The sequence below is a fragment of the Telopea speciosissima genome, chromosome 3, assembly GCF_018873765.1.
Source record: "Telopea speciosissima isolate NSW1024214 ecotype Mountain lineage chromosome 3, Tspe_v1, whole genome shotgun sequence".
Taxonomy (NCBI): domain Eukaryota; kingdom Viridiplantae; phylum Streptophyta; class Magnoliopsida; order Proteales; family Proteaceae; genus Telopea; species Telopea speciosissima.
In genome coordinates this window covers 50,192,947-50,220,337 of record NC_057918.1, presented here as the reverse complement: position 1 = coordinate 50,220,337, position 27,391 = coordinate 50,192,947, and the positions used below count along the sequence as shown (strand labels likewise).

The 27,391-nt window shown below is 39.9% G+C and overlaps 1 protein-coding gene across 3 annotated transcripts in view; it reads right to left on the bottom strand.

The window, feature by feature from the left end:
• LOC122656792 (putative RNA-binding protein Luc7-like 2) overlaps positions 1 to 22,971 on the bottom strand; it is a 64,045-nt gene extending 41,074 nt beyond the window's left edge. For 2 of the 3 annotated variants that reach the window (XR_006332165.1, XR_006332166.1), the window contains exons 1-8: positions 22,723 to 22,970; positions 21,714 to 21,766; positions 21,185 to 21,353; positions 21,024 to 21,087; positions 3,883 to 3,962; positions 3,573 to 3,729; positions 2,774 to 2,835; positions 2,567 to 2,629 (exon numbers count right to left, since the gene is read on the bottom strand). Coding sequence is in view for 1 of the 3 variants with exons in the window: in XM_043851443.1 (XP_043707378.1) it covers positions 2,567 to 2,629; positions 2,774 to 2,835; positions 3,573 to 3,729; positions 3,883 to 3,962; positions 21,024 to 21,087; positions 21,185 to 21,353; positions 21,714 to 21,766; positions 22,723 to 22,869 (795 nt within the window). In the remaining 2 variants the exon portion in view is untranslated. Of the gene's footprint in view, positions 1 to 2,566; positions 2,630 to 2,773; positions 2,836 to 3,572; positions 3,730 to 3,882; positions 3,963 to 21,023; positions 21,088 to 21,184; positions 21,354 to 21,713; positions 21,767 to 22,722 lie in introns of all 3 variants that reach the window. The other variant, XM_043851443.1, reaches the window with a different exon arrangement.
• Between the last annotated feature and the right edge of the window lie 4,420 nt (positions 22,972 to 27,391).

Here is a 27,391-nt window from a genome sequence, read left to right as displayed (position 1 = left end):
TACATTCTCACTCATCCACTCCAAAAGGCGGAACCGATTGGGTCACAATGATTGGAGCAATTGGTGTATGTACTTTATAACATGAGACTGAAGATGCAGCACATACGCCAAGCCATGGAGGGTGATAACAATCAAATCGAGCTTGCCAACATTTTCCAGGTTGACTTGGATTATGAGGAGGATCCCCTCCACCAGTGGGTGAAGGATCGAGGTGACCCTATCATGGATCAAGATGGGAGTAGGCCCGACCCCAAGATAGCTAGTGAGATGGATGATGATGTGGACGAGTATATGTCATCTCACGAGAATCGTGTTCCTTCACAGACACCCTGACTTACAGCAAGCTTTCTCCAACTTACACCAAGCCTTGAGTTAGCTAGGACTTGATTGCACTCTTCGGGACTATTTCATTGTAGAACTAACAAGATGAGACCCCAAGTCTGACAAGATTACAACCCCACATGGCTCAAAATAGTCGAACGCAAGTACAAGGGTCCCTTCATAGGGTAGTAGTAGTTCTCTTTTCTCTGTTGTTTTGTTTTGCCCTTTGTTTTTTCTTTTCTAATAGCCAGCTCTTTTTTTCTGCTTCCTCCTCCACTCTTTTCCCTTCTCTCTGCTGCAACAGCAAACAGTGCTATTTCCAACATTTTGGTCTCTCTGTCATTTTGTGTGTGTGCACGGATGCATGCATGAGTTTAAATCACTACAGCCAGATACAACGTTGGCCCATACCCACGTCAGGTCAAAACCTTAGTGAGTTCGGGTATAATACGCGTATTATATGCGAATCCGAACGTTTGAATCAAAAATACTTTTGTAACCGCACTTTTCCGTATTTTTTTTATAAAAAACTAGTTTTTTAAACGCTAGAGTAATAAACGCGTATAATAACATATTATACGTTTTAATACTTTTTAAAATCTAATGAAAAAAAAAATACTAAAGCTAAAACTAATATCGAACTGCGTTTCACTTTCCCTCCCCATTCTCTTTGAGGTTTGAACTTCGAACGAACCCTAGAAACCCTAGCTGGGCTGCCGCTGCTGCCTCTTCCCCCCTCCCAATCCCTAATCATCTTCACCACCGGCGATCTCTTTCTCAACGACGACGGAGATGGCGACGGTGACGGATCTTCAAGGCCTGACGGAAGGTTCAACTGTTCCTCCTCTTCTTCTCCGTCTCTGTTCAGAAGGTTCAGCTTCTCTTCTCTTCTCAATCTACAGGAATTGTTTTCTGATTGCTTAAATTTCCCATGAAACCCATCAGGCAAATAAAGTGTTTCTTTTCCCATTTTGCAACTAGGAATTTGATTTCTCTCCTTCCTAATTTCGTTTGTTTTTTTCATGAATTATCTTTATTCTTTACTAACGGGAGAAGAACACCTATTTGCAAACCGTTATTAGTTTCAGAAGGCAACTTGGGCTTTCTTTGTAATGGGGGCAAATTCGTGACTAATATAGTGGTGTTTGATTTGTGGCTCCTTAAAGAAAGGCAGTGTTGGCTTTAGTATTTTCACAGATTTGAAGAGCAACGATATTATAGTGTGTTTATTTTAGTTGATAAAATCATTGTGTATATGTTATTATTTTGTTTATTAGGTGGTGAATGTATGTTATATAATGAATATATGCCCCATTTTTTGAAAAGTATTATTGCCGTCTAGGCCATATTAAACATGTATTGTATAATTACCGTATGCATTTTATTACGTCGGAGTGTTGAAAAGTATTATTGCCGTTTAGTCCGTTTAATTGCCGTACATATCCGTGCCCGTTCAATTGCCGTTCCCAAACTTACTAAGTAAGGTCATAACGGATACCTGCAGGAAAGGGAGCAAATTCCTTTTCCTGATTTCCTGAATAGTCCACAATTACTAGCTTAAGATTTTGAAATTCTATCATGATCTCCACTTATTCTCCCCCTTAACCCTATGACATAACACTACGTTTCTTCTAACATCCATAAATATCATTGTTCTTCCACTATCCATCATTTTTTATCCCAACAAACCAAGGATTGAACTCCTTGTTACAGAACCACCCACCCACCTCCAACTACTTGATATTGTAGGCTTACAGGCTTCAGAGTGTCAAAAGAGAGAACAAACATCCAAGTAGGGGTGCGACACGGGCTGAAACGATAAACTTGAACTATATCAAACTACGCTTCTCACTTACCAGAGACAAAAGGGCAAAGTGCAAGCACGCCCACACAGCCCTATTCAAAAATCATTAATAGCCCAACCCAGCCCACCTGAGTTGCACACCTACACCAGAACTGTCCTTCCACTCCTTTGGAATATTTCTGGGTCAATAGGTAGACAATTAAATGGCCTAATGGTTGGAATCCCACAACTTTCATTTGGTGGCAACCTTCAATGGGTGAACATAAACGTAACTACAAAAGATTAACAGTGGTATTTTTGTTCTATTACCAATACACTGCATACAGCTGAAAACTACATGGTAAAAAAAAATCAGTATCATACTGTGGAAGAAACCTTTCAATATGGAATAGAAATAAGTAAAATGCAACTAAATAGAAGATCATGGAGAATATGACTCACAATGCGCACATCAGCTGCAGTGTACTTTGAAGAGTCCAGAACTGGTTCCTGCCTGGCTCCCAACTGAAGTAATAAAATAAGACTTAATAACTACGGATAAATAAATAGTAATTGACACACTAATGCAACAAAAATGTCTAGGGAAACAACTGAATACGACTGAAAGTGAATCACTGATAACTCAACCTGAAAATGGGAGGATAATACCTTCTTCAGTGCTTCAGCCTCTTCCAGTGCTTTCTGTGCCTCATCTACCATTCCTTGCTCACCTGGATAACAGACATGGATAGACAAGTATGTGAACAAACCAATTATTCTGAAGTTCAAATTAAGAGGGGGAAGAAAAAGAAACTTTGAACCTCATCAAATCTTAATAGCCAGCCATAAAATTTAACATATTATACCAAAATCATGTGTCTATTAACAGAGAGGATTTACATATCTGTATCGGGTATCGTATCAGAGGGGTGATTTGATGTATCGTATCGTATCCTATCGTAGACACGCAAGATACACTACCATTTTGGGTGTGTTTTGTAACAATCTAAAGGTTCCATTACGTTTAGAAATACTTAATTAGGGTTTCCCTGGAGTTTAAAGTCCAAATATGGCTGTTTGACCACCGAAATGCCCTATCGAGACCATCAACCGAAACATATAGGGTTTCAGCTAGGTTGTGGTCATTTTGCAAAATATTTCAGTTTTGGCCAAGGTCGAAACCGAAATTTCAAACCTTGGTCGGGGGAAAGGCTAGGCCATGGGTGAAGGTAGATAGGCGACCGGTTTGGTTTGGTCAAGGGGCTAGGTAGTTGAAAAGGGTTTATATCTATAGGCCATGACAGGGATTAAGCAAGGTTGAAGGGATTCCATCATTGAAATCCTGGAGTACAATTATGACTCAAAAAGTTAAAAACAGAAGAAAAACCAAATTTCCTAGCAGTGCAAAAACTCGACTTTGTATGCAACTTCCTGTACCAGCATAAGAAGTGTCTGATAGGAGACTTACCCAGATCCTCTGCCTTCTTCAGCTTCTCATTTATCATTTCCTGGGTTCGTGGATCTGGAGGAGCGAGCATAGGCAATGGAGCCAATGATGGAGGGTTTGGAAGCGGTTGTGGTAGAGAAGCTCTATCCTTGTTGAAGGCATCCAGAAGAAGCATAGACTGTAATTGGTAACAAAGACAAGTACCACTTCTGAGCAGAAAATCCAGGAACTTAAACTAGAACCACTATCACCTATACTGAAAGTAAAACTATAACAGTAAATCCAAAGAAAGAGCGTTGAAGCTAGTGAAACAAAAAGAAGCAAATTAAACCTGTTTGTCTGCTCTTTTGGCTCTGAGTTCTTCCACCACTTCCAGAGCCCGAATCTTAGAATCTGTTTTTCCTTCAAGATCTGCAAAACCAATATTGGTTGTTTCTCATCACTAAATTCTACTGATACATCTACACCCTCGATGAAAGACCTAAATGATCATAATTGTATCAACAAGAAGCCTTGGTGGAAGCATTGAGATATATTCATTAGTGGAGAGAAAGAGCCTGCACGAATATCTTACCACATATACAAAATAATCATCATAAAAATGCATGCAAACTTAGAAAATAATGAAATATCTATACTAAATCAATCAATACACCATTGTAGCACACAAAAAGATCTACGCTGAAATGCTCAAAGCATGATAATGGGAGGAGGAACATCTTATTAACTGTTTCAACAACTTCCACACGGGCCAAAGGGTACATCAAACAACGCAATATAATAAACAGATTAGAGCAGATAATGTCCCAGTATGATAACAAAGAAGGCACAGGTGATTCAAATCATTTCCACAGACATCCAAACAAGTAGCGGAAAATGGTGAATGGAAGTATATCCAATGTGTTAAGTATCAATATGTATCTGCCATATTGAACCGACACGTATGGTAAATCAGCCTGTCGAAATGGTACTGGATGAAACGATTCAAGAAAAAATACGAACTGAGACACCTCGAGAAGTTATTGCTAACAGCAGCAGCGCAACCACCATCAGAGCAGCTGCAGCAGCCACCATCACAGCCACTAGAAGAAGCAGTAGCAGCCACAGCTATAAACACCACCACGGAAGAATAAGGATGAGGAGAAGAAGAAGACAAAAAAAGGAGGAAGAGGAAAGAATAAGAACTCAGCTTCGGCAACGGCAAATCGGCAATGATGTTGGCAATGTCAGCGACAGCAGTAGCAGTGTCAGCAGCAGCAACACTGCCCGTGAACATCACCGACAACAACACTGGAGTCCTCTCCCGCACACATCAATTCTGATGCAATTGGATTCTTTATGTAGGATCTTAGATGCCGAGAGCAAGGTACTAAAACTCAGGTCTCGGTACCAACTCGACTCTTGGAAAAACCGAGACGAGTCGAGATCTCGGCAGAGTTGGTGCATTTTTTTTTTTTCAACTCGAAGCCTCAACTTTGGATCAACCCGAGATCTGGACCCGAGATCCGAGATCTCGCCGAGATTTTCGTCGAGTTTTGTCCAATTAGGTAAGGTAATTAAGGGGTAGGTGGGTTAAAATAATGGGTCGAAACCGAGATCCAACCGAGATCTCGCTGAGATATTGCACTTTTGAGACTCGTAGGCAGTCTCGTCTCGGCTTTTCCAAAAACCGAGAAACTCGGCGAGATCTCGCGAGTTCTTGAACTATGGCCGAGAGAACCAGAGAATCAAGAACGGATGATGAATAATTTCAGCAAGAAGAGAAGATGGCCCTGTTGTTTTGGGTTTGGTTCAGTTTCTTGGGTCAAACTGCCTATGGTTCAAAATTGGGCCAAGTTGAGCTTAATTTTGAATGTCCAATGGGTTATATGGGCCATGGGCTTAGTATTTTTTAGCTTTTTATTGTAATGGGTCAATTATACAAGCCCAAATATTAGGGATTTAAGGCCTATAAGGGATTAGTGTTATTTTTAATCTTAGTTACTAGTTTAGAAGTCTTCTATTTTGTTTTCTCTAGAACTCTCTTACTTGAGCATGAAGAGTTACTATTTTCTTGTATTGTTGCAAGATTATAAATAAAGGCGAGGAGATCATTCTACTCCCATGATTTTGGCAATACACTACAGCTTATGCTTGTTTCTTCTGTGAGAGAGAGTGGTCTTGTGAGATGCAATGGCCACCTTAGTGAGATGCATAGTTGTCAAGGCGTCCAGGCACCTTGGTCGACTTGGGCACCTTGTTGGTGTTGCCTTGATTTTGGACCCTCCCAGAGTCCCAGTGCCTTAATGCGCCTAGACAGCGTGACAACTATGGTGAGATGTTAGCCAAGATCTAGGTAGGAGGCCTAATCAATATTCTTTCTTCTTCCTTGTTGTCTTCTCCTTTCTCAAGGACAATTTTCTGTTGTTTTCCTTATTCCTGCGCATACTAATCTATTCTGTTGTGTTTAACTTTTATTCTACTAACTAGATTTTCTGTTCTGTTTCATAATCAGAATCTTGCTAACGGGTTCAGAAACTAACCTGCTATTCTGTTTCTTAAATCTCAGGTTTCTGGATCTTCTCACACTCTGCGGTTACTAGTTACTACTTGCTATTTTTCTGTGTTTAGCTGTTGGGTGTTATATTCTTCAGTTGCCAAGCTGGTTCAATGTTACAGTTTTAATTTCCCATTAGCTAATAATTCTGCTCCATTATTTCTAATTCTGGTTGTTAATTTCTGCAAGCTTCTATTTTCTGAACTCTTGTTGCTATTTCAGAGTTCAAGTTTCTAAAATCCTTGTTTCAGTTTCTTTTTTTCTGCCTGAGTTTCAATTCAGAATCTACCTTCTAATTCTGTTCTATTTCTAATTTCAGTCTCAGTTTCTAAACTCCATTTTCTAAATCTGAATACTGTTTGGGTAAATTCTAATTTTGGTAATTGTTATATCTGGACCTTCTATTTTAGCAACTTGCTATTTTTAAAACTTCCTCATGACTTTTAGCCCTTGAATTTGATTCCAAGTTTACTGAGTTGTCATCTACACTTCATAGATCCTCCCGCTTTTTTTCTTCTTTCTTTTTTTTTTAACTTGGTAGCTATTTAACTGTTACTATTTAGATAAAGAATACTGTCAAGGTAGTAAAGCAAAGAGGTTAATAATAGGAGATGTTTCAGTTAGTTTGGGTTTTGTTTTCAGTTTTATAAATAATAATTTGGCCTAATAGCCAAAAAACACAAATTTGATGAATGAATGAATGAAAGCTTCAGATGTATTGGTCTGTGGAGTCAGGCTTATATTGGTATTCAAGTGTTGCCTCGTAGATTCAAGACTGTTTAACTGCTGTGAGATTCAGTAGTGAACCTAGATGGGATTCCAGGTTGGATACTGGCGGGATTTCAGCCCTAAAGATCAGGTGGATTCTTGATCATATATTCCTTTATATTTTTTTATTATTTGTTTTGTTATTATTCTATTATGGTACCCAAGTAGGCAGAAATATATTAATTGTGAGACGCCAATCATTTTTCGGTGACTTGATCACAAGTCGGATCGTCAAGTAAGAGGAATAGAAACATAGTTGTCAAGGCGTCACCTAGACAACTTGGTCGCCTCAGCAGGCATCTTGTTGGTGTCACCTAGCATCCAGACCCTCTCCAATGCCTTGTGTCACCTAGACGCTGTGACAACTATGAATAGAAATCCTGGTTTAGCAAACCGGTATACGCCCCCCTCCCTCTCGAGGAAGGAAATTTTCTTGAATAGGGTGAGGCTTATGTAGGTTTCTGCCATACTAATTCAACTTTTCATTCCGTTTCTGCTATAAACTTCAGTTTCAGCTCCTGTTTAAGAGCCCTAAAATTTCCATCGATTACATAATCCTTTCTCAACTAAACTTTTTGAAAATCTCAATTTTCTGGATTGGTATTCTAGTTCTGCTTTCTAAGTTCTATAGTTGTCAAGGCCAAGGCACTAAAACTCGGGTCTCAGTACCAACTCGGCCCTTGGAAAAACCGAGTCGAGTCAAGATCTCGCCGAGTTGGTGCATTTTCTTTTTTTCCGACTCGAAGCCTCAACTCAATGGGTTTTAGACCTAGTTTGGGTCTGATACTTGGTATTCAGCCTATTTTAGCCATTTAAACACAATGGCACTATCAGATTTTGCAAAAACAAAGTCCAAATATGAGTTTCAATTCGGACCATAAGTTCATAGGCGATGACGTACTAAAATATCCTACTCTACACATAATTTAGTAATAGAAAGCAAGCAAAACATTCAATTTAAACAACTTAAATGAGAATTAGAAATGTTGAAGTGAAACATCAAACTGTTTAACAGTGTTACAACTATTATCACATAAAATGACTTTGAATCAAGTATTCAGTCCCTGCTAGTGTCACATAGTCTTCCCATGACATAGTGTTGTTGTAATGTTGCATATAGTGCTCCACAGCAAGCATATAAGAGTTCTGTCGAGTTAGGTTAGTAAATACATAGTAGATGGGTCATTTCCATGGGTCAACCCGAGAGCCGAGATCTCGCCAAGATAGGTCGAATTCTGTCGAGTTAGGTAAGTAAATACATAGTAGAAGGGTCATTTCCATGGGTCAACCCAAGATCTCGACCCGAGATCTGAGATCTCAACGAGATATTTCACTTTTATGTACCGTATGCCATCTCGTCTCGATTTCTCAGAAAACCGAGAAACTCGCCGAGATCTCGCCAAGTCGAGATGAGTTTTAATACTATGACTCATGCTGAATGTCTCCGGTTAAATCATCCATGATAAGTGCAAACAAATAAGAGCTTAAAGCTCATCCTTAGTGTAACCATGGTTGAAAATCTCGCAAAATTTCGGCGATATATCGCCAAATTTCGTATATCTCGACATGTCCGAGATACGAAACCAATCCGAAACAAAAAAATACAATATTTCGTCGATATATCGTGAGATACCGACGAAATATCGTGGACCTCACGATATATCGCGAGACATTGAAAAAGTGACAAATAGTGTCACGTGAGGGGCCATTTTATACCATATTTCGCAGCTCTTGGTCGATATTTCGACCGAGAGCTGCTGAAACTCTATTTTTCTCTCTTCTTCCTCATTTTTTGCTCTTCTTCCTCCCTTCCAAGCATCATCCAAGCATTGTTGAAGCTCCTTGTCGCCGGGAAGACGTCGGAGGGTCATCTAAGCTCATCATCCAAGCCTATTTTCACTATTTAAGGTAAATTCTATTTCTCTAAAACTATTTTTTTTAAAAATACTTTGTACAAATGTTGTTGGATGTTGATAATATTAATATATGTTAGACACCAGAGGCCGATCTACAGCCTCACGGTGTCGAAATTTTTTTCCCATATGTATTTTTTTTTTTTTCTGGTTTTAAAAATTCATTTTCCTACAACTAAAATAGGAAATAATTAGGGGTAATTTGCAACTAAAAATTCATTTTCCACTACTTTTTGGAGGTAATTCATTTTCCTACAACTAAAAATTCATTTTCCACTACTTATTGGAAACTCAACTTATTGATGCTGTGAAACAAGTAGTGAAGAAGTTGGAGCCAGATGGTGCACTACAAACAATTTGCAACAATGAGGTGAGTTCATTTGGAAACTCAACTTATTGATGCTTTCAAATAAGTAGTGAAGAAGTACTTACTAATTTTCCACATGGGTGTAAATCAAGGTATTTAGGGATGCATTGGGAAGTTTTGGAACTGAGGCTGTGATACAAGGCAGAGCATGTGGTGATGCTGGTAATTCTTTTAAGTTTTAAATTACATATATATTGAAATTTGAAAGTTGAAACAACATTTGACACATGTCTTTTTTGTTGTAAACTTGTAATGCAGCTGAATGGTGGGTGTTGTATGGGGAATCGGCTGAAAACTTAAGAAGAATAGCAATTAAAGTCCTTGCCCAAACATGTTCTGCATTTGGTTGTGAGAGGAACTAGAGTACCTTTGCACTCATCCACTCCAAGAGGCGCAACAGATTGGGGTCTCAACGTTTATCTGACATGGTGTATGTGCACTACAACTTGAGGCTGAAACTGCACCACATACGCATGGGACATGAGGGACTGAGGGGCACCATTGATCTAGCTGACATCTTTCAAGTTGACTCAGACGATGAGGACCCTATTGTGGATTGGGTGAGGGATAGAGGTGAGCCAGTGTTGGATGAGGAGGGAGGTAGGCCCGACCCCATGATACCTTCTGAGATTGGTGCTGATGTGGACGATTATATGGCTGACGAGGGTCAGATACATGCAAGGGAAGCCTCACCCATACCATTCCAGCCCACTGGTGGCAATGTTGCTGATGATAAAGACTGGTCTAAGTCCTCAAATGATGATGATGGTGATGATGGTGATGCTGGTGGTGGTGATGGTGATGCTAGTGGTGGTAATGCCGGTGGTGGTGGTGATGCTGGTGAAGAATTTGACAGCATGCGAGAGCATTATGTGGTAGGCCAGGAGGCCCAGGATACGGCACCTGTAGAGCCACTCCGATTCACTGGAGAGACACAGTTTGATCATACCACACAAGATACGGACCACGGAGCACGTGCCCCCGCACCCCCACCCTCAAGAGGCCCCCTACATACATACAACAGGAAGCGTAGGGGTCGACAAACACAGTTGCAACCTGATCACATGGACATTGATAACCTATCTAGCTCTGTTGGTGGTTTGAGTATGGGTGCTAAGGAGGGAGGACCGACTGGACATTGGCGTGCCCCATCTTTGACGCACATACCACTCCATTGGCATCGGATTATGGTGCATCACAACCTTACGATGGATATGGATATGGATCATCATTATATGGGCGATTTAGTGGAGTAGGGGACTATGACTACGGTCCCAGTCCCGGGACATCTTGGATCATCTTTTGTAGATAACATCTTTGCATACCCTAGCGGACCTAGCTACCAACCTCACCAGCCATACATGCAGCCAATGCCATCGCCTCTTGCGCCGACGCCAACATCATATCACAGTGGATCATCTTCTTCACGGACTGGATCGATTGGTAACCCTAGCTTATATCCTAGGATAAGTTACCTACAATATGTTGATGATTCCATTTACGTGACACTTGTGGATGACTACACTCGTTTCTTCTCCGATTCTATACCGTGGTCCACATATGTCCTTCAAATAGAGAGCAATGAACGTCGACTCCAGCGAGGCATGAGTGGGATTGATCCAGGGAGACACAGCAACTACTATTAGTAGTTTAGCACTTGTAATTTGTAACTTAAGTTGTGATTTCATTGATCTATGGACTTGTGAGTTGTGACTTGCGAGTCTTGTGACTTTGACACTTAGTGTATTACCTTTAAGACTTTAAGCATTTGAGCTATTGAGTTTTGACTTATTGAATATTATGGAGTTTATGAGAATCATGGTACTCATCAATGTATATTGGCTTTAACTTGATATGTGATGAAGTTAAATACTATTATCTAATCTATGTGTATTTAACTATTTATACATTAGGGTCGGCGACTGTATGTCAATCAAGGGTGCAAGCCCAAAACACCAATTTGAATTTATATTTTTGCAATTTTATGGTTTAAATGTGTTTATTAAGCTTAAATAAGGTTGTCCATGAAGTTTCAGGCCTAGATATGGCCAAATACCCCCCGAGATGGACCCCCGAAATATTGCAGAAAAAATGTAATATTTCGGTCATATTTCGGGTATCTCGGATATCTCGGTAGGCCCGAGATACCAAGATATCGCGAAATATTAAACCTTGGGTGTAACCCAATTGTAATTGGGAATTTACTACATTGGTCCCCCACAATTATTACACTTGTTACTGCACCATCATACGTATTGGTGGAGGGCCAGTAGGGAAGAAGGGGATACTGGGGAGAATTAGAAGAGCAGGGGGAGAGAGAAGAATCACACAAGGACGGGAAAAGGATCACACAATACCAAAGCCGCACTCATAAACTCAAATTCTTCAAAACTTCAAATCTGAGTTCTACTACGCTTACAATGAATAAATAGAAAATACTCTTGCTTAGAAATAGAAACCTAACTAAGATGGAAACCAACTAAAAGAAGAAACTAATTGAAATAGAAACTAAATTACCCCAAGAAAATACCTTACGTATCTACTCAACTTCCAAAAATAAAGAGAATAAAATAAATTAAGTATTGCATCTACAAGCCCTTGCCAAACCAGAAAAATGGTTTAGGACCGGTTCTTGACTTAGGCTTCCAAAGTGTGTCATATTGGTCCAGCCAGGCTAAGGCAATTGCATCAACTCTCCTCCTCTGAAATGAACTTGACACTGTCGAGTTAGGATGAGGTCCAAGAATGTCGTCCGAGTCAACTCACCGAAGGATAAATGTACTAGCTGTCTTCTTGAGTTTGATTGATGGAAGATCTTTCACTGGGAGGAATTTCATCTCAAGTCTACCATGCTAAATGGAATATGTATTTTCATAACCATAGTGCTTGGCTTTCTTGTCATACAACCATGGGCGTCCCAAGAGAATGTGACAGACTTTCAGAGGGAGGACATCACACTGCACCTGATCAATCAGTCCACCAATGGAATACATGAGCAAACACCTTTCATAAACTTTGAGATTTGTATTGTTCACCCACACAACCTTGTAGGGATTCAGATGAGGTTTCGTCTTCAATCCCAACTTGCGAACAACATCTTCAGCGATAACGTTGGTGCAACTGCCTAGGTCAATCACCTTAGTACACAAGTCGTCATTACATTGCACCCTGGTCTGAAAGATACTGTTACGACGCCAATCTTTATCTTCGTCATTGGAAACCTTCTACGTAGCCAAGAGGGGGTGAATAACATAGCAATACTAACACTCACCATCACTATCATCGTCATCAACCTCACTAGGCTCACGCTCACGCTTAGCCTCTAGATTGACTGTCCTTATTGTCCAGTTATCCTTTGGTTCAAATGGTATGAAGTTGTCCTTGTCAATGTATACTACCAAACAGTTAGGGCACTTAGCAGTCATATGTTCGTATCCCATACACGTGAAGCACTAAATAGCTGCTTTCAGCATCATCGAATTTCTATCATATCCACGTCGAGGTGGAGAATAAGGTCTATCTAAACCTCGCTAAGGAGGGGAATAAGGATGAACCGGTTGTGTAGGTGCCATAGAAGAACCATTAGCCTGTGGTTTGGTAACCAAAATTGACTTCTCCTGAGAAGAAGAATGTTGTGGGCGGAAGTTATCACCCTTGGAATGTGTATCAGTAAAAGTCCTCCAATTATAAGGTTTCCTCAAATTTTCCTCAACCTAATATGCCACCTGAACTGTCTCCTCCATGGTAGGCAGTCTGCTGGCTGCAAGCCTACAAGTGCAGTACTGATCTATGGATGCAAGCCATTGCGGTACTGCACTACCAAGACCTCGTCCCACTCAAACTCAGAATAAGTGGCTAAGTAATAGAACTTGGCCACGTACTCCTCAACTGACATACTATCCTATCTCAACTACACAAATTTGAAGTGTACAGTGTACACGCTGCTTGTAATCGGCCGGTTGGAATCTTCGGTCCATCACAGTTCGTATCTCAGCCCATGTAGTAACTCAGCCAAGACCTCGATTCCGGTTCTGTTGCTAGTGTTTGATCCACCGACCAAGCCATGCCTTTCAACTTGCCCTCTGCAAATATCAATTTCTTAGCCTTTGTCAAATTGTAACATCTGAAGAAAATTTCCAAACTACGAACCCAATCAATGTACTGATTTGGGTTGTGGTCCCCATAAAAATCAATGACATCCAACCTTGTTGCTTTGTCCACTCCATCTTCATATCATCCAGCCCCATATGGTGGTAGTGGGGGGGGGGGGTTGGAGTTGGAAGAATCCCTAGATAGCATGAGACTCTTCCCTTTCTCAGAAGCCACCAGTCGGTCAATCGAAGCTTGCATAAATTCCATCATTGTCTGAATGGAATTGACAACAGTAGTGAGAGTGTCCGATTTGGCATCGGGTTCAGCCTTATAGGAGTTGAGCTGTTGAAGAACCTCAGTATTGAGAACACTCAAGATAATAATGGCTAAATAGTAAATGATGGCAACTTTACTTTCAACCTGGTTGGCTGGTTTTGGGTTAGAAGAAAGCCCTCCTCTGGACGACCAAATCCCTAGGGGCTGATAAAGAAACAGTTGATCAATTCATCGTCAGATTTGGGAATACCAAGCAGAGGATTCCTTCGAATGAGAAGCCAAGCAACCAACAACATCTCATTGATTGGTTTGTTGATGCCATCCATGCCAGCGGACTTGCAATTCAAGCTCACTCAGGCGCTGGAACTTAGTTACATGGGAGGATGAGCTAATATCTCAAGGCCTCTCCTTATTCATTTATAGAGCAGGCCTGCGAACCAACAATCCTGCAAACAACGACTACTACAACACAAGCAACGGCCCTACTACAATACAAAGGGCGCTAACGTCTGCCCTTTAGATTAAGTAGAGCGCCAATGCCCGTTTATATAGCTGTAGTCACAGCCCCTAAGCCCTCTCCTTTCGGGAGCACCAAACCAAACATCAGTGCTGGTCCTCTTGCTATCGCTGGATCTGAGTTGCAGAAGCTATATTTCATAATTTGATCTCTATTTGGGATGCTTTTCCATTGGAATCAATTGGCCATTGTGTTAGCAACCTCCCCAAGAAGTTTTGAGTCAATCCAAGCCCTTTTGGTTGAGATTCAAACATCTGAACTTGCTGGTTTTAGCTATCTCTATCGAGAGGTTGAATCAACAACAACTCAGCCTTATCCCAACAAAATGGGGTTGGCCACATGGATCCTTTCAAAACAAAGTAGAGAAAACTGAGGTCCTCACAAAGGGGAAAGGAAAGTAAAAGGGATGAAGAGTAAAAATGAAGAAATGGAATACGATAAGTGAGTAATGGAAAATGAAAAAATAAAGTAAGAGGAAAGAGGATAGCCCAGAAAATCAGGAAAATCTCAGCTACCTGGTGTCGATAACGTGGATCCTTACCCTCCAATAGGCTCTACCTGAGATCATACTTGGCACAAGACCTAGACTATGCATGTCATTTTTCACAACCTCACCTATGGTAATTTTTGGCCTTGCTCCTAGCTCTTTTAGCTCCTTCAATCGGCCAGATCACTCCTTCGTGATGCAGGACAATCATGGACCGGACCGACCCAACTGGTGTACTACATGGGACTGACCCAAACCCAGTTGAACCGGGTCCAGTTTGAGTGTTTGGATCTAGTAGGATCTAAGGAAGTGTATTTAATTTGGAAAATTATCATGTAATCTTTTATTTTAAGGTAGTTATTAGACATATAGGGAAATTTTCAATTTTAGTTTTATTGGGTTTCTATTTTAGTTAGCTTGGTTTTAGTAAGTAATTAGGAGTCTTTATTTTAGGGATTTACATTTTTCTTCTTTATTTAAGATTGTATTCAGCCATGTTTTGGAATTAATGAATGCAAAAAAAAAAAAAATGAATTGAAAAGAAGTTGGGGCTTGGCACACCCCTCCCCCTTCTTCTCACGGCTTCTTCTTCCCCTTTCTTCTATTTGATTTCTCCCCTCCCCTTCTGGTTTCTTCTTCTACCTCCTTCAATCCTCTTCTTTATTTCTGTCCCGCATTATTTGGTATCAGAGCCGAGGATCCCATCTTCTTCCTTCGCTTGTGATCTCTTTTCCCGACTCTATTCTTCTCCTTCATATTCTTCTTCTTTCTCTTTTTTAATATATTCTAAGACCTCCTCTGTTCTGCGTTAAAACTTGCATCAGATTAGCGTCAAAAGAGAGCCTCGCTGACTTATAAAGCCTGGTCAATTGGCTCCAAAATCTGGATCGAAGGAAGCCCATCTACTGGCAGTTGTAGCCTCTGAATCTTGGCCCCATATACTTCTCCCTTTGAAAGCCTCGAAGCCTGGTTCATACTGGGTTCTGTTTTACCGCCAGATCTGGTTTCAGGTCTCTTCAGTTCCCCTGCTGCTACTTTATTCCCGCTGGTTGCTGGTGCAATTGATAGGCCTTGGGGTGTAGTTGCTACTCTCAAAATTTCAGAATGAAAGACCTCCAGATGTGACAGATCTCAGAAGAATCGTGAAGCCCTGCTCCGCCTGGTTCTGTTTCTCAAGGTTGAAGACAACCAGAATCAAATCGTGGGTTGTTTCAACACTTATTTCTTAAGTTTTTTTTAAAGGTACCCTTCCCTTATTATATTCCTCTTTGTCCAAAAATTTTATGTCCTTCCAAGTATACCCCTCCCTCTCATGGTTCCTTCCTTTTATTGCTTCTCCATTTTCCCATATTACCCCCACTTTAGTCCTTTAGTTTATTTCAGTCCTTTCTTATTTTTATTTACAGAATTGCCCCCATCTCTCACGTGTCATTCAGAATTTTAGTTGACTCTCCATAATTACAAATCTGCCATCCATTTAGCAATTTCAGTTTAATTACAATTCTGCCATTGATATCATAAATCTCATTGTATTTACAATTGTGCCATCAATGTTCTACACTTCACCATATTTACGGGAATTGACCAATAGTAGGACTCAGATACAATGCAACCGAATTCTCTTGGTTACAATCCATCACCTATTATATCCTGTAACAGGGGAAGCATTGCATCAGGTATTTTCTCCTTATAGATTTATTGAAAAGATCATGACAACATTTCATAAGTCTGACAGTTCTCAAGCCCTTATCCAGTATCAATCACTCCTGAGTGCCGTTTCAGCAGGGAATATTCTTCAAGGCCATAATATTTATGATGATTGTTGTACACTGAACATCCAATTTTCATGCCTAAGTGAGTTACAAGTCAACTGCAATACTGAATGGTCATGGGATTTCATGAACAAATCAACACAGGATGAAGAGCTCTCGAGACTTGAACAGTCGTTTGATTGGAGAGGCCTTGAAAAACCTTCCAGTTACCCATGAAATGCAAATGGCTGCCCCGCCTACTAATAGGACAGTCCCTAAAGAGCCTGACGTTGAAGCAACGTTAATTGAGAATGAAGAAGTTTCAGTAATTTCTGTCTTCAAGGAAGATCCAGCCCGTGAAGTTCCTGTTACCGACACTCATGTGGAAGACGTCGAAAGCAATATAGTCGCATTAGTGGACAATGAGGTCGAGACCAAGGGACTTGGCCCTTTAACAACTGTGATGATCGTGACCAGCCAAGAGGATCCTAAGGAGCTTGAGATTGAAACTATGGAGGTCAAGAACACAATGGAAGGCGACACATATGGCCCTATGGATACGTCCGACGACGTTAAGGTTGGGCACGTAGAATTCGTCATCCCCTTGAAGTACTTTGAGGAGTGTTGTCCTTGTCATTACGATTACATCCGTACGTTCACCCCATCCAAGTTGTTGATCGTGGATGTTGATCGAGTGGTGTTGATCCTCTCCTTTTTTTAAACTCGTGGTCGAGTTTTTCTCAACATCGGGAGAGTTGATGCAGGACAATCTTGGACTGGACCGATCCAAACCCAGTTGAACCGGGTCCAATTTGAGTGTTTGGATCTAGTAGGATCTTAGGAAGTTTATTTTATTTGGAAAATTATTATGTAATCTTTTATTTTAAGGTAGTTATTAGACATATAGGGAAACTACCAATTTTAGTTTTATTGGGTTTCTATTTTAGTTAGCTTGGTTTTAGTAAGTAATTAGGAGTCTTTATTTTAGGGATTTACATTTTTCTTGTCTTTATTTAAGATTGTATTCAACCACGTTTTGGAATTAATGAATGCAAAAAAAAAAAATGAATTGAAAAGAAGTTTGTGCTTGGCACACCCCTCCCCCTTCTTCTCACGGCTTCTTCTTCCCCTTTCTTCTATTTGATTTCTCCCCTCCCCCTCTGGTTTCTTCTTCTACCTCCTTCAACCCTCTTCTCGATTTCTGTCTCGCATTACTTCGTCCCCAACCCTCCATTGTACATGGCCAAACCAACTTAGACGACATTCTCGGAGCTTGTCGCTGATTGGGCCACTCCCATATTAGCTCTAATACATTCGTTCCTCATTTTATCCTTCCTAATTTTGCCACACATCCATCTTAACATCCTCATCTCTGCCACACATAGCTTCGCTATATGGCACTTCTTAACTACCCAACATTCCGCCCCATACAACATAGCAGGTCGGATAACAGTCCTGTAGGACTTTTCTTTAAGCTTCAAAGAATGTGTCGGTCACACTGTACTCCGGTCGCACATCTGCACTTCATCCATCCCACTTTAATTCTTTGTGAAACATCATCATCTATGCCACCTTCTTTGTGTATTATAGACCCCAGAATACAACCTCTAAATCCTCTTTTATTTTTATTCTTTCCCAAAATTCCCCTTCTTTTCATGTTAAATCTGTTATATCCTTAATCTAGTTAAAGCTTAGTCTGCCCCCAACCTTTAATTTGTGATTCCTATCCTATTCCTTCCCCTTTTTATCTATCTTAGTGGCCCTTTAAATTCTGGTTCATTAGAGAACTGCAATTAGCTTCATTGTTTGACTTGTTTAACACTTGGGTGGGCTCATAAGCGATCCGAACCAGTGTTTTCGAACCCTGGATTGCATCAAATCCAGGTGGATTCCTAGATTGAGCTATCACTCCTATCTCTATTTTGTCAGCTCATCAATTCGGATTCTGTTATATTATTGCAATTCAAGTTTCATGTTAGTTCTTGCTTCTATTGTTGAGTTATTCTTTAAAATCGGTTGGAACTTGCCATCAATATGCTAGGATCAGTTTTCAGTTTTAGCAGGCTTTCTCCATTGATTGAAAGAATCCTAACTTTCTGGTTTTATTTTTAAGATCTGAAATCTGTTTATTTTTTTAAGGTTTTAGTTTACTGCTAAATCATTAATTCAGACTGTTAATTCATTTTTTTTTTTTAAACCTTCAGGCTTTGCTATTTAATTTACTGTTATATTTGGGTTTTCAAGTTTCCTAGTTACGGTTAAATTCTTCATCATCTTTATAACCAGCCTTTAGATTTGAATCATATTTTACAGTTGTGTTCTACCTATCACTCTAAGCCATCAACCTGGGTTTCTGTTTAATCAGACCTACTTTGCCTGATCTATAAAGTGTTCTCCTAAATCTGGTTCCTACCATCCAGTGGTTCTGATATTCATTGATGTTTCTTAACCCTAAATCCTTAGGCCCCTCCACTCAACTCAACTCAACTCAGTCTCATCCCAACTAAATGGTTCGGCTAAAAACTTCATTATTTGGTATTAGAGCTATGGTCTGCAGTGAGGCCAGAAACCCTAATGAATCCATTCTTAAGGATACTGTTAATGAGTTGGCTGAAATGGTCAGACAATTATCCAGCTGATATGGCTGCCCTGAGACAGCGCAGGGTGGAATCTTTTCATTCCCCAGACCTGAAAACATCAACAGAATTGAGGAGGGATTGCTTTATCGTTCTACTGCTAATAATCACTCTAGGGTTTTAGGCAGAGCAGCTTACAGACCCCAGGTTTCCCTAGATGATGCCCTACACACCCTTGCTGAAACGGGTCTTACAAACGAAAGAGCAGACAAGTCACAAAAAAATCAAGCTTGAATAAAGAATACAATGGGAAACTTAATCCCCACATAATCCACGATTGGCTTGCTAACTTGGATTGGTATGCCTTGTTAGAACCCTTGAAACTCAAGCTAACATGGTCGAAGCTAGTTGGACCAGTTAAGGATTGGTGCATGAGTAGAGGTAAAAGCAGTGCTAATCCCAAACCAGTGAGATCCAGTGGGAGATCAGCTTGTGACAGGTTCGTAGTTAAAGGAATAAGAATTTGATTGGGAGAAAAGTTATTAAGTTGAACAAAACAATTCGGATTGGGGTCAATGCTCAGATTAAGGGTTAGAACATGACTGCAAACCGATGAGGTTCCTTGGTGTGTGCTTTTTGCTGATGATATTGTTTTGGTAGATGAAACAAAAGCATGGCTTAACGCCAAGTTGGAGTTATGGAGATCAACCTTGGAATCAAAAGGTTTTAAGATAAGTAGAACGAAGATAGAGTATATGGTGTGTAACTTTGGTTACACTAGGACAGATAATGGGATGGTGAAAATTGATGAGAGGAAGATTCTGCAAAGTGATTATTTTAGGTATTTGGGCTCAATCATAAATAAAAAGGTGATATAAAGGATGATGTTTCACAGATAATTAAAATAGGATTGATGAAGTGAAGAGGTGTGTCCTGAGTGTTGTGTGATCGGCATATTCCTTTAAAACTTAAAGCATAATTTCTTAAGATAATCATACAACCGGCTATGATGTATGGTGTGGAATATTGAGCAGTTAAGAAGCATCATGTAGATAAACACAGTGCAGCGGAGATGAGGATGTTGAGATGGATGAGTGGCAAAACTAGAAAAGATAAAGTAAGGAATGATCATATTAGAGCTGGTTGAGGAGTAGCTCTGATGCATGATAAACTACGATAAAGTCGGGTTTTTTTTTTGTTTATAATTTGATGTATATTCATTTCTAATGCATATTTAAATTGTTTTACTTGAAATGCATGTGTTGATGTGTACTAGTACTAAACATTGTGTGGAATATGCCATATTAGAGAATGTATACAGCATACACTACAAACCTAAGGTCTGAAGTCAAACTACATTTTGGGTAAAACGTAAGTGGAAATAGACCATACTAGAGAATGTATACAGCGTACACTACCAACCTAGGGTCTGAAGTCAAACTACATTTTGGGTGTGCTTCTCTAAAATCTAAGGGTTCCACTATGTTTAGGGGGCCTAAAATATGGTGTCCTACAAGTTTCATGACCTAATTTTGGCCATTTGAACCCCAAAACCATATATCAAAACTTGAAAGAAAAAAAAATGTACAGGTTTCGACCAAAACCTCAAACCTTGCTTTAAACCCCGTTCAATCAGAAGTGAAAGGATGTAAAATATGGCACTCGCTTTGGCCTGGCGGCCAGCAATCAAGTTGCTACCATGACAATTGACAATAATATTTTAAGCATAAGAGCGTAATTTCAAGAAGACTTAGTAACCAAAATCCTATAGATTATTCACCGCCTTCAATTAAAATGGAGGTAGTATGAATGGTCCATATTATTCCATAGGTCAGCTACGTACCAACAAGGGCATAAGCCGCCTATCCTTCACAACTACACATTTTAGTCCTTCCCGACAGTTCTAATCAGATAAAGCATAACGTAAGCAATAGCTACAATAAACAAAATAGGGGGGGGGCTTTGCCCGTGCAACATTCACCCACAAATTTTATGATATGCATTAAAAAATGCAAGAAATCCAAAAAAAAAAAAGGCAAGGTGTTTTTCACTAAGTAACACAATGCACAATACACTGAAACAAAACCCAAAAAAAAAAAAAACCATCATTTCCACCAGTGGCAAATGTTTGTAATAACAAAAGGATCTTAAAAAGAAAATGCAGAGCTACTTTATGAGGGAAATCTTACCAAGCTCATCGACCTCTTTCAACTTTTCTTTAATTTGCTTTGACAACTCCAGTACCTCAAGTGACTGCTGTTTCAACAGGAAACTTAAATTTCCTCTACAGAAAATTGCAGATACATTCAGTGGCAGCTGATGCATGACTCATAAAACCATAACCATTTACCTGGGTAACCTCGGAAACAGAAATGGCAATGGCAGCTTTTGCATCCTCATCCTCGAGACGCTTAAGAGCTCTTGTAATCTTCCGATCACATTCAACAATAAGCCTGTCTATGACATCCTCTAAATCTCTTTCATAGTTATCAATACCTTTTGCTTTGGCCTCTTTGTATCTATATAGGTTCAGGAAGGATAATGGATAAACATAACTTCACGATCATGAAAAGTCCAACAGCAAATAACCTGAACGTTCCAAATCAACCAAAACAGGGGGGATTACCTGAACTTTTCAAAATACATTTTTAGAGAATTTAAAGTCACCTTTTCTTCCCCTATGTCCTGCTAAATGTTTAATGTAATTTTATTGTAGCTAGGTCCACAAAGCAGTGAACATTAGCAGTGAACAATCCACTGCAAAGTCACAATGAAAACTCGTGATCATGGAGGATCAGCAAAAATGGCGGCCCTCGTTTTAAATAAATTTTACAAGAGAAAAAAAGTTACATTCTGTGCAGTATAAGTACAAAGGATACTCTTTCCTCAGCTGTAACGAGTGCACCTTTGGACATGGACCCATATCCATTTTCTGGAACAATTTGAAACAAGAGCCAGAAGTCAATATAGAAAACCATAATACCCAATGAAAAATTAAGTAACTAATTAAATACATCAAGTTCCCTAAACCTAAAGATAATCATAGAACTTTTTCCCTGACAAGTACCAAGTTTTATTCAAATAAGGGTACAAGCCATATATCACACATTACATATACAACAACAGCAACTGTAGTCTACAAGGTAATGGTAGAAAGTTATTATAGTGCAGCTTAATTATCAAGTCTTAAAGAGTATAGTGATGGAGATGTGTTCCTATTCATCTCCTAGTTTCAATGCATAGTAATACAACCGTGTCAAAAAAGGAACATGCAAAGTATGGAAATACATGACATGGATGCTAGACGGACATGTGCAGTAGACATAAATCCGACCGAGCCTGAAGGCCAAGGTAATGGAGCAAGAAGTTCAGAACAGCTTTTCACCACTGGGACACAATTATCAATATGTTGGCTCATAGTGATACAGACACCGAAGGACAATAAGAGGCTACAACACCAGAGCAGGTCAACATGAACCCGTCATCAATTAGGGTTCATAGTTCAGACAATAAACTGAAAGAAGTGAAGTTCTGTTAATTAACACACATCATCAAAAACAGAAACACATTTTTGACAGCTCCATGTTTTGTGGAACAAAAAAAAGCTCTTTCATAATCAACGAATGGAACATAATGTAACCAAGTTTTTCAAATAAAAGAACTTTGATCAAGGACCAGAGAAGGGTTTACGTGACTATTACCCAAACCAAAGCACAAGAGCTCCAAGTTACAGGATCTCATACAAAGAAAGTTACTTGAGAAACAATTTTGTACCAAAACTTGGAAGGAAGAGAAGTAACTCGTCTACATTAAAGCAAATAACCAAAGAAACGAGTTAAGGTACGAAGAATCAAAGCGGAGAAGGGAAAGGGATGGGAGAGTTTGCACCGTTAATTGGAAAAGCTCGTGAGGGCAAAGCCCAACTAAGAACAGACGACAGACATCTCTGTCGTAGTACTTGCGATTCACCTCCGTCACGTCGCCATTACGGTTCGCTCCCATGAGCACATCGAGCTGCTTTCTGATAGCATCCATTTCTAAGGTTAGGATAAGGTTTCAGTAGAGCGTTAGGTTTTCTCTTGCTCTCTGCAGAGAGAGAGAGAGTTTGAAGAAGAGCTTTGCCACAGCAAAGCTTCTTGGAGTAGAGTTCAGGTTCAGAACGTATGGGCGATGAACTTTAGGGCAGAGACAAGGCCCGACGAAAGGTAATCTTGTCTACGCTCAGATTACTATTACTCTCATATATTCACCCTATATTACTCAAAAGTCCCTTGTCATGAACTTCTTTTCTATACCCTAAAACCAAAGTTTCACTTCTTCTTCTCCCCTTGTATTTTAAAATCTTCAAATTACCCCTCTATTCCGATAACCCCTAACACCCCTAACCGGTTCCCTACCTGTCCACCAACAAATTCGGAAACAACGCGGCAGATTGTGATGTGCGGGTATGCCAAAGCTGTACGACTCAATGAAATCTGATGGAATAAAATCCAACTTCTAACTAGAACGAAAATGAGATCTTTCCAGTGCCTAGTGCCTTGATTGCTCTAAGGACTTTAAGGAAAAGAAAATCGCAATAGAAGAAGATTGAAAATCAAATTGCTTACTTGCAGTCTGTATTTGTTGAAGTCATTACAACTTGCCAAATCTGAAACTGGTGATGTTTACAACGTGGTATTTACACTACAACTACTCTACGACCAAATCGTTGACTTGCCTAAAAATGAATTCGTTGAAGTCTTCACAACTCTACTAGCCATGAACTAATGAAGCTTGCAACTTGATGATAATGGATGACCAAGCATTCTATTGAATTGAATACTAGTACATGCAGAGAACATACCATTAAGGAAACTCGAAGGAATACTTTATCAATAAGAAAACGTCTTTAAAACACGGGCCCAAAAGACATATTGTTGGAGTTATTCTCCATGCAAAACCTACATGAATGCCTCTAGAAACACAAGCCAATGAGATATTAGTGGCTGAAATCCAACTCCAGCAAAAACTAAATGATGAAAGATAAAAATCTGGAAAAGAAAAGTAAAAGATAAATTGAAATGTAAAGACATGCTTGAATTGGTCGGGGCTAGTTTTTCATTGCATTCTCTTCTTTTATAATTGTTCATTTGGTAGTTCTGGGTAGTTCGAACAACTTCCACTTCTCACTTTGATTTTGAATTTGAATAGCTTTAGGTGGTTAAGTAACTGACCACAACTTCCTACACCATCTTCCCACTTTATTGTTCAAATTCAAAAATGAACCCCTTTCATGGCAAGTGCAATGCACGACATTAAAGCATGTATTGTATTTCAGTCAATGACCGAAAGTAGGGTGTGAAATTTGTAAAAATAGGATGTAAACACTACCCCTGTCGCCATCCTCATCTCTCCCAACCCCCTCCATGCAATTCCCCCACCATCACCCTGCCCCCTACCTCGCACCCACTGCCACCTTCTTCCTTGACCCCAAGCACATGTGATTGTGAACCATCCCAATCAGGTTGAACAAAAGATCAAAACTCAATATAATTACACCTACAAGCAAAAAAAACAACAAGGGAAAGTGAATTACCTTATCAACCATAAGAATATCTTGCCCATTGACATCCACTTCAAGATCACAACACATATGCATTTGTTAAGTTACGAAAGATATACAAACCAACTCTCAAATCAGACTCTCTCACAACCCTGAAAAACAAATTTATGTGACACCCAATTGAAAAGATTAATATGTAGTTCAACTTCAACTCATTAGAGAGGGAGAGAGAGAGAGAGAGATTCGCGGTGATGGAAAAGGGGGAGGAGATCAAAGAGAAAGTAGCCCACCAGGTCATATCCTTAGATTGGTACAGACAACAAGAGGAGGTCTATAATCTATTGTGTTGTCAATGAGAGTTCAAGGTTGTGGATGTGATCCTTGAAGAATGTCCTTGGGGATTCTACAAGTTTAGGAATCAGGTGAAATCAAGGGGAGAGAGATTTTTCGAGATAATATCTGGCGCAAGACTCGCTAGGGTTTTTTAGCTGGCTAAGGAGAGTTGTGAAGAAGCTGATATTGGCTATGGGGTTTGGGATAAGGCAAAGGATAGCGCATCAGGGGACACAGTTAGAGGGCCACCAAGAGTAGTGGCGAGGAAGTCCTTTATGGAGGCTATTGGGAAGAATATCCTTTTAAATGTTGCGGCTCTCCCTCATCCAGTTCATGAAGGAGGTATCATGAGAGTCAAGATCCCCCAAAGCACCTATGAACCTCAGATTCAGAGGTTTAAGCTCGCATTAATTGGAAGATTGAATCTGCTACAATTTTCTTTATTGGATCTAAGAGCATCGATCAGAGACTCGTGGAGATTGAAGGAGAAAGTGGAAATTATTCCAAAATGGCAAAGGTTTCTTGATCTTCATATTTTCTTTGGAATTGGATATGGCTATGATTTGGTGTAGAAGCTCGATCAAATTGGGTTCTCAGATCTTGAGATTTCAGTAGTGGTGCCCTAATTTAATGTCAATGCCAATCAGACATCAACGAATAGTTTGGGTAAGATTCCCGGATATGCCATACGAGTATTGACATGCTGAAATTTATTATCAATAGCTAAAGCCCTTGGCAATCTAATGTCATCAGATCGAAGGACTCGTGCGGTTTCAGTGGGGCATTACACTCGTGTTTCAGTTGATCTTGAGATTGCTTCTATAAGATTAGATGAAATCATGGTGGAGAGACATCAGGTGAGCTCTTTGCAGAACCTCTTACGAGGATGATCTTGAGCACTGTGGTTTCTGCAGAAGGGTAGGGCATACCATTAATAACTATAGAGACATAAAGGAGATCAAGGCTAAATCCAAGAAGATGAATGAAGTGCATCCTTCTAGTAATTCAGATCTACAAGAGGATGAGGAGGAAGGACCAGACTTGAAATCTCTTGTGAACCAACGATCGAATAATTCCAATTACCATGATAATGAAGGGGAGGAACATGTTTCTCCGTCGCTAAATGAGGTTTCTACATTGCCCCTTGAGGTTTCTCATGTTCATGATTCCGAGGTCTAGGAGGAGGGAGCCATGATGGGGGCCGATGATGTGTGAGAGAGGAGGATGATTATAAGACAATAGATCGATCGTAACATCCCTGCGCTTGATCTCAATATGGTGGCAGGTAGGGGCAAGTTAGTGACCTCTAGTTCTCATGCAAGAATCTCTAGGGTTTTGAGTCACGGTGGGTCCAATACCATGAGAGAAACTTCCACTAGACTAGTTTGTGGTATGAAAATGCCATGAATAATCGTTCTATTCTCCAAGGAACCGAAGGTTGGGATCTATCGGTTGTGTTGAATGATAGAGAGGAACAGGGTGTAAAACATAAGAACTCTTCTCATGGTAGTAGGGAGTGTGTTATTATGGACATGGCTCCAAATTTAGTTCGTGAAGACACAGTGGTAATGAATTACCTGACGTTGCCAGGGTCAACTTGGCAACAAAAGAGGTAGAGATGGAAGGCGTGACACAACCAACCAAACAGAGAAGGAAGAAAAAACCGGAGGGGGGTTATACTATCTGTAAGAACTTTGATCCTTTAGCTTCTTCTCATTAGTTATTCATGCAAGTGGTTTGAGGGCAGAGTAAGGGGAGCTATGATTAGACTTGGGAGGATTGAATATCGTCTTGGCTCTATAGGCAATTGTTGTAGATTTCAATGTAACCTTGGCCTCTCATAAAAAAAGAGGCCCTGGAGTATTGTCTCTAGGTGTTGCGGCATTGGTGGACTCTTGTTATTTGCTGGTAGTTCCTTCTTATAGTAGAAAATTCACGTGGTCCAATAATTGTTGTAGAGGTAATATATCAGTGGTTTTGGATAGAGGTTTTTGCAACTCGATTTGGATACAATGGTTTTAAAGATTGTAGTCAAAAGGTTCTTTAAAGGGTGGCTTTAATCATTGCTATTGTCTCTAAAGTGGTTGATAGATCTAAAACTGCCTGTTTTGTTCTCACAGATTCTGGATGGATCACGGTTATTTTGTTCAAGTAGTGAAGGGCTCTTGGAATGACATTGTTCATGTTTCCCCGATTTCTTCTCTATCTCAAAAGCTAGAGAGATTAAAGCTGGTGTTGAGAAGTTGGCCTCGTTCAGTTTTTCCAAATTTTGATGTTGCTTTGAAGGAAGCAAAAGTGCATCTAGAGGACACTCAAGAAACTATAGACATTGTTGGTGTTAATGATGTTTTATTTGGTTTAGAGACCGATGCAACAACTTTGTATCTCAAGGATTTGCAAAACCATGAGAGATTATGGTGTGAGAAGTCCTTAATTAAATGGTTGAAATGATGCGATAGAACCATGTTGAGGAGATCAGAAAATTAGATCAAATACCAAACAAAGGAAGACGAGTCTAGTGTGAAAGATTAGCAAAATTGGCATCGCATATTGAGAATAATTATGAGTGATTCCATAAAGAGGTTCCTTTGGAAGACCACCAGGATTTGTTAGATTATATCCCTTAATTATTGGAAGAATCAAATGTGATTGGGATGGAACTATTCTAAATAATGAGGAGAC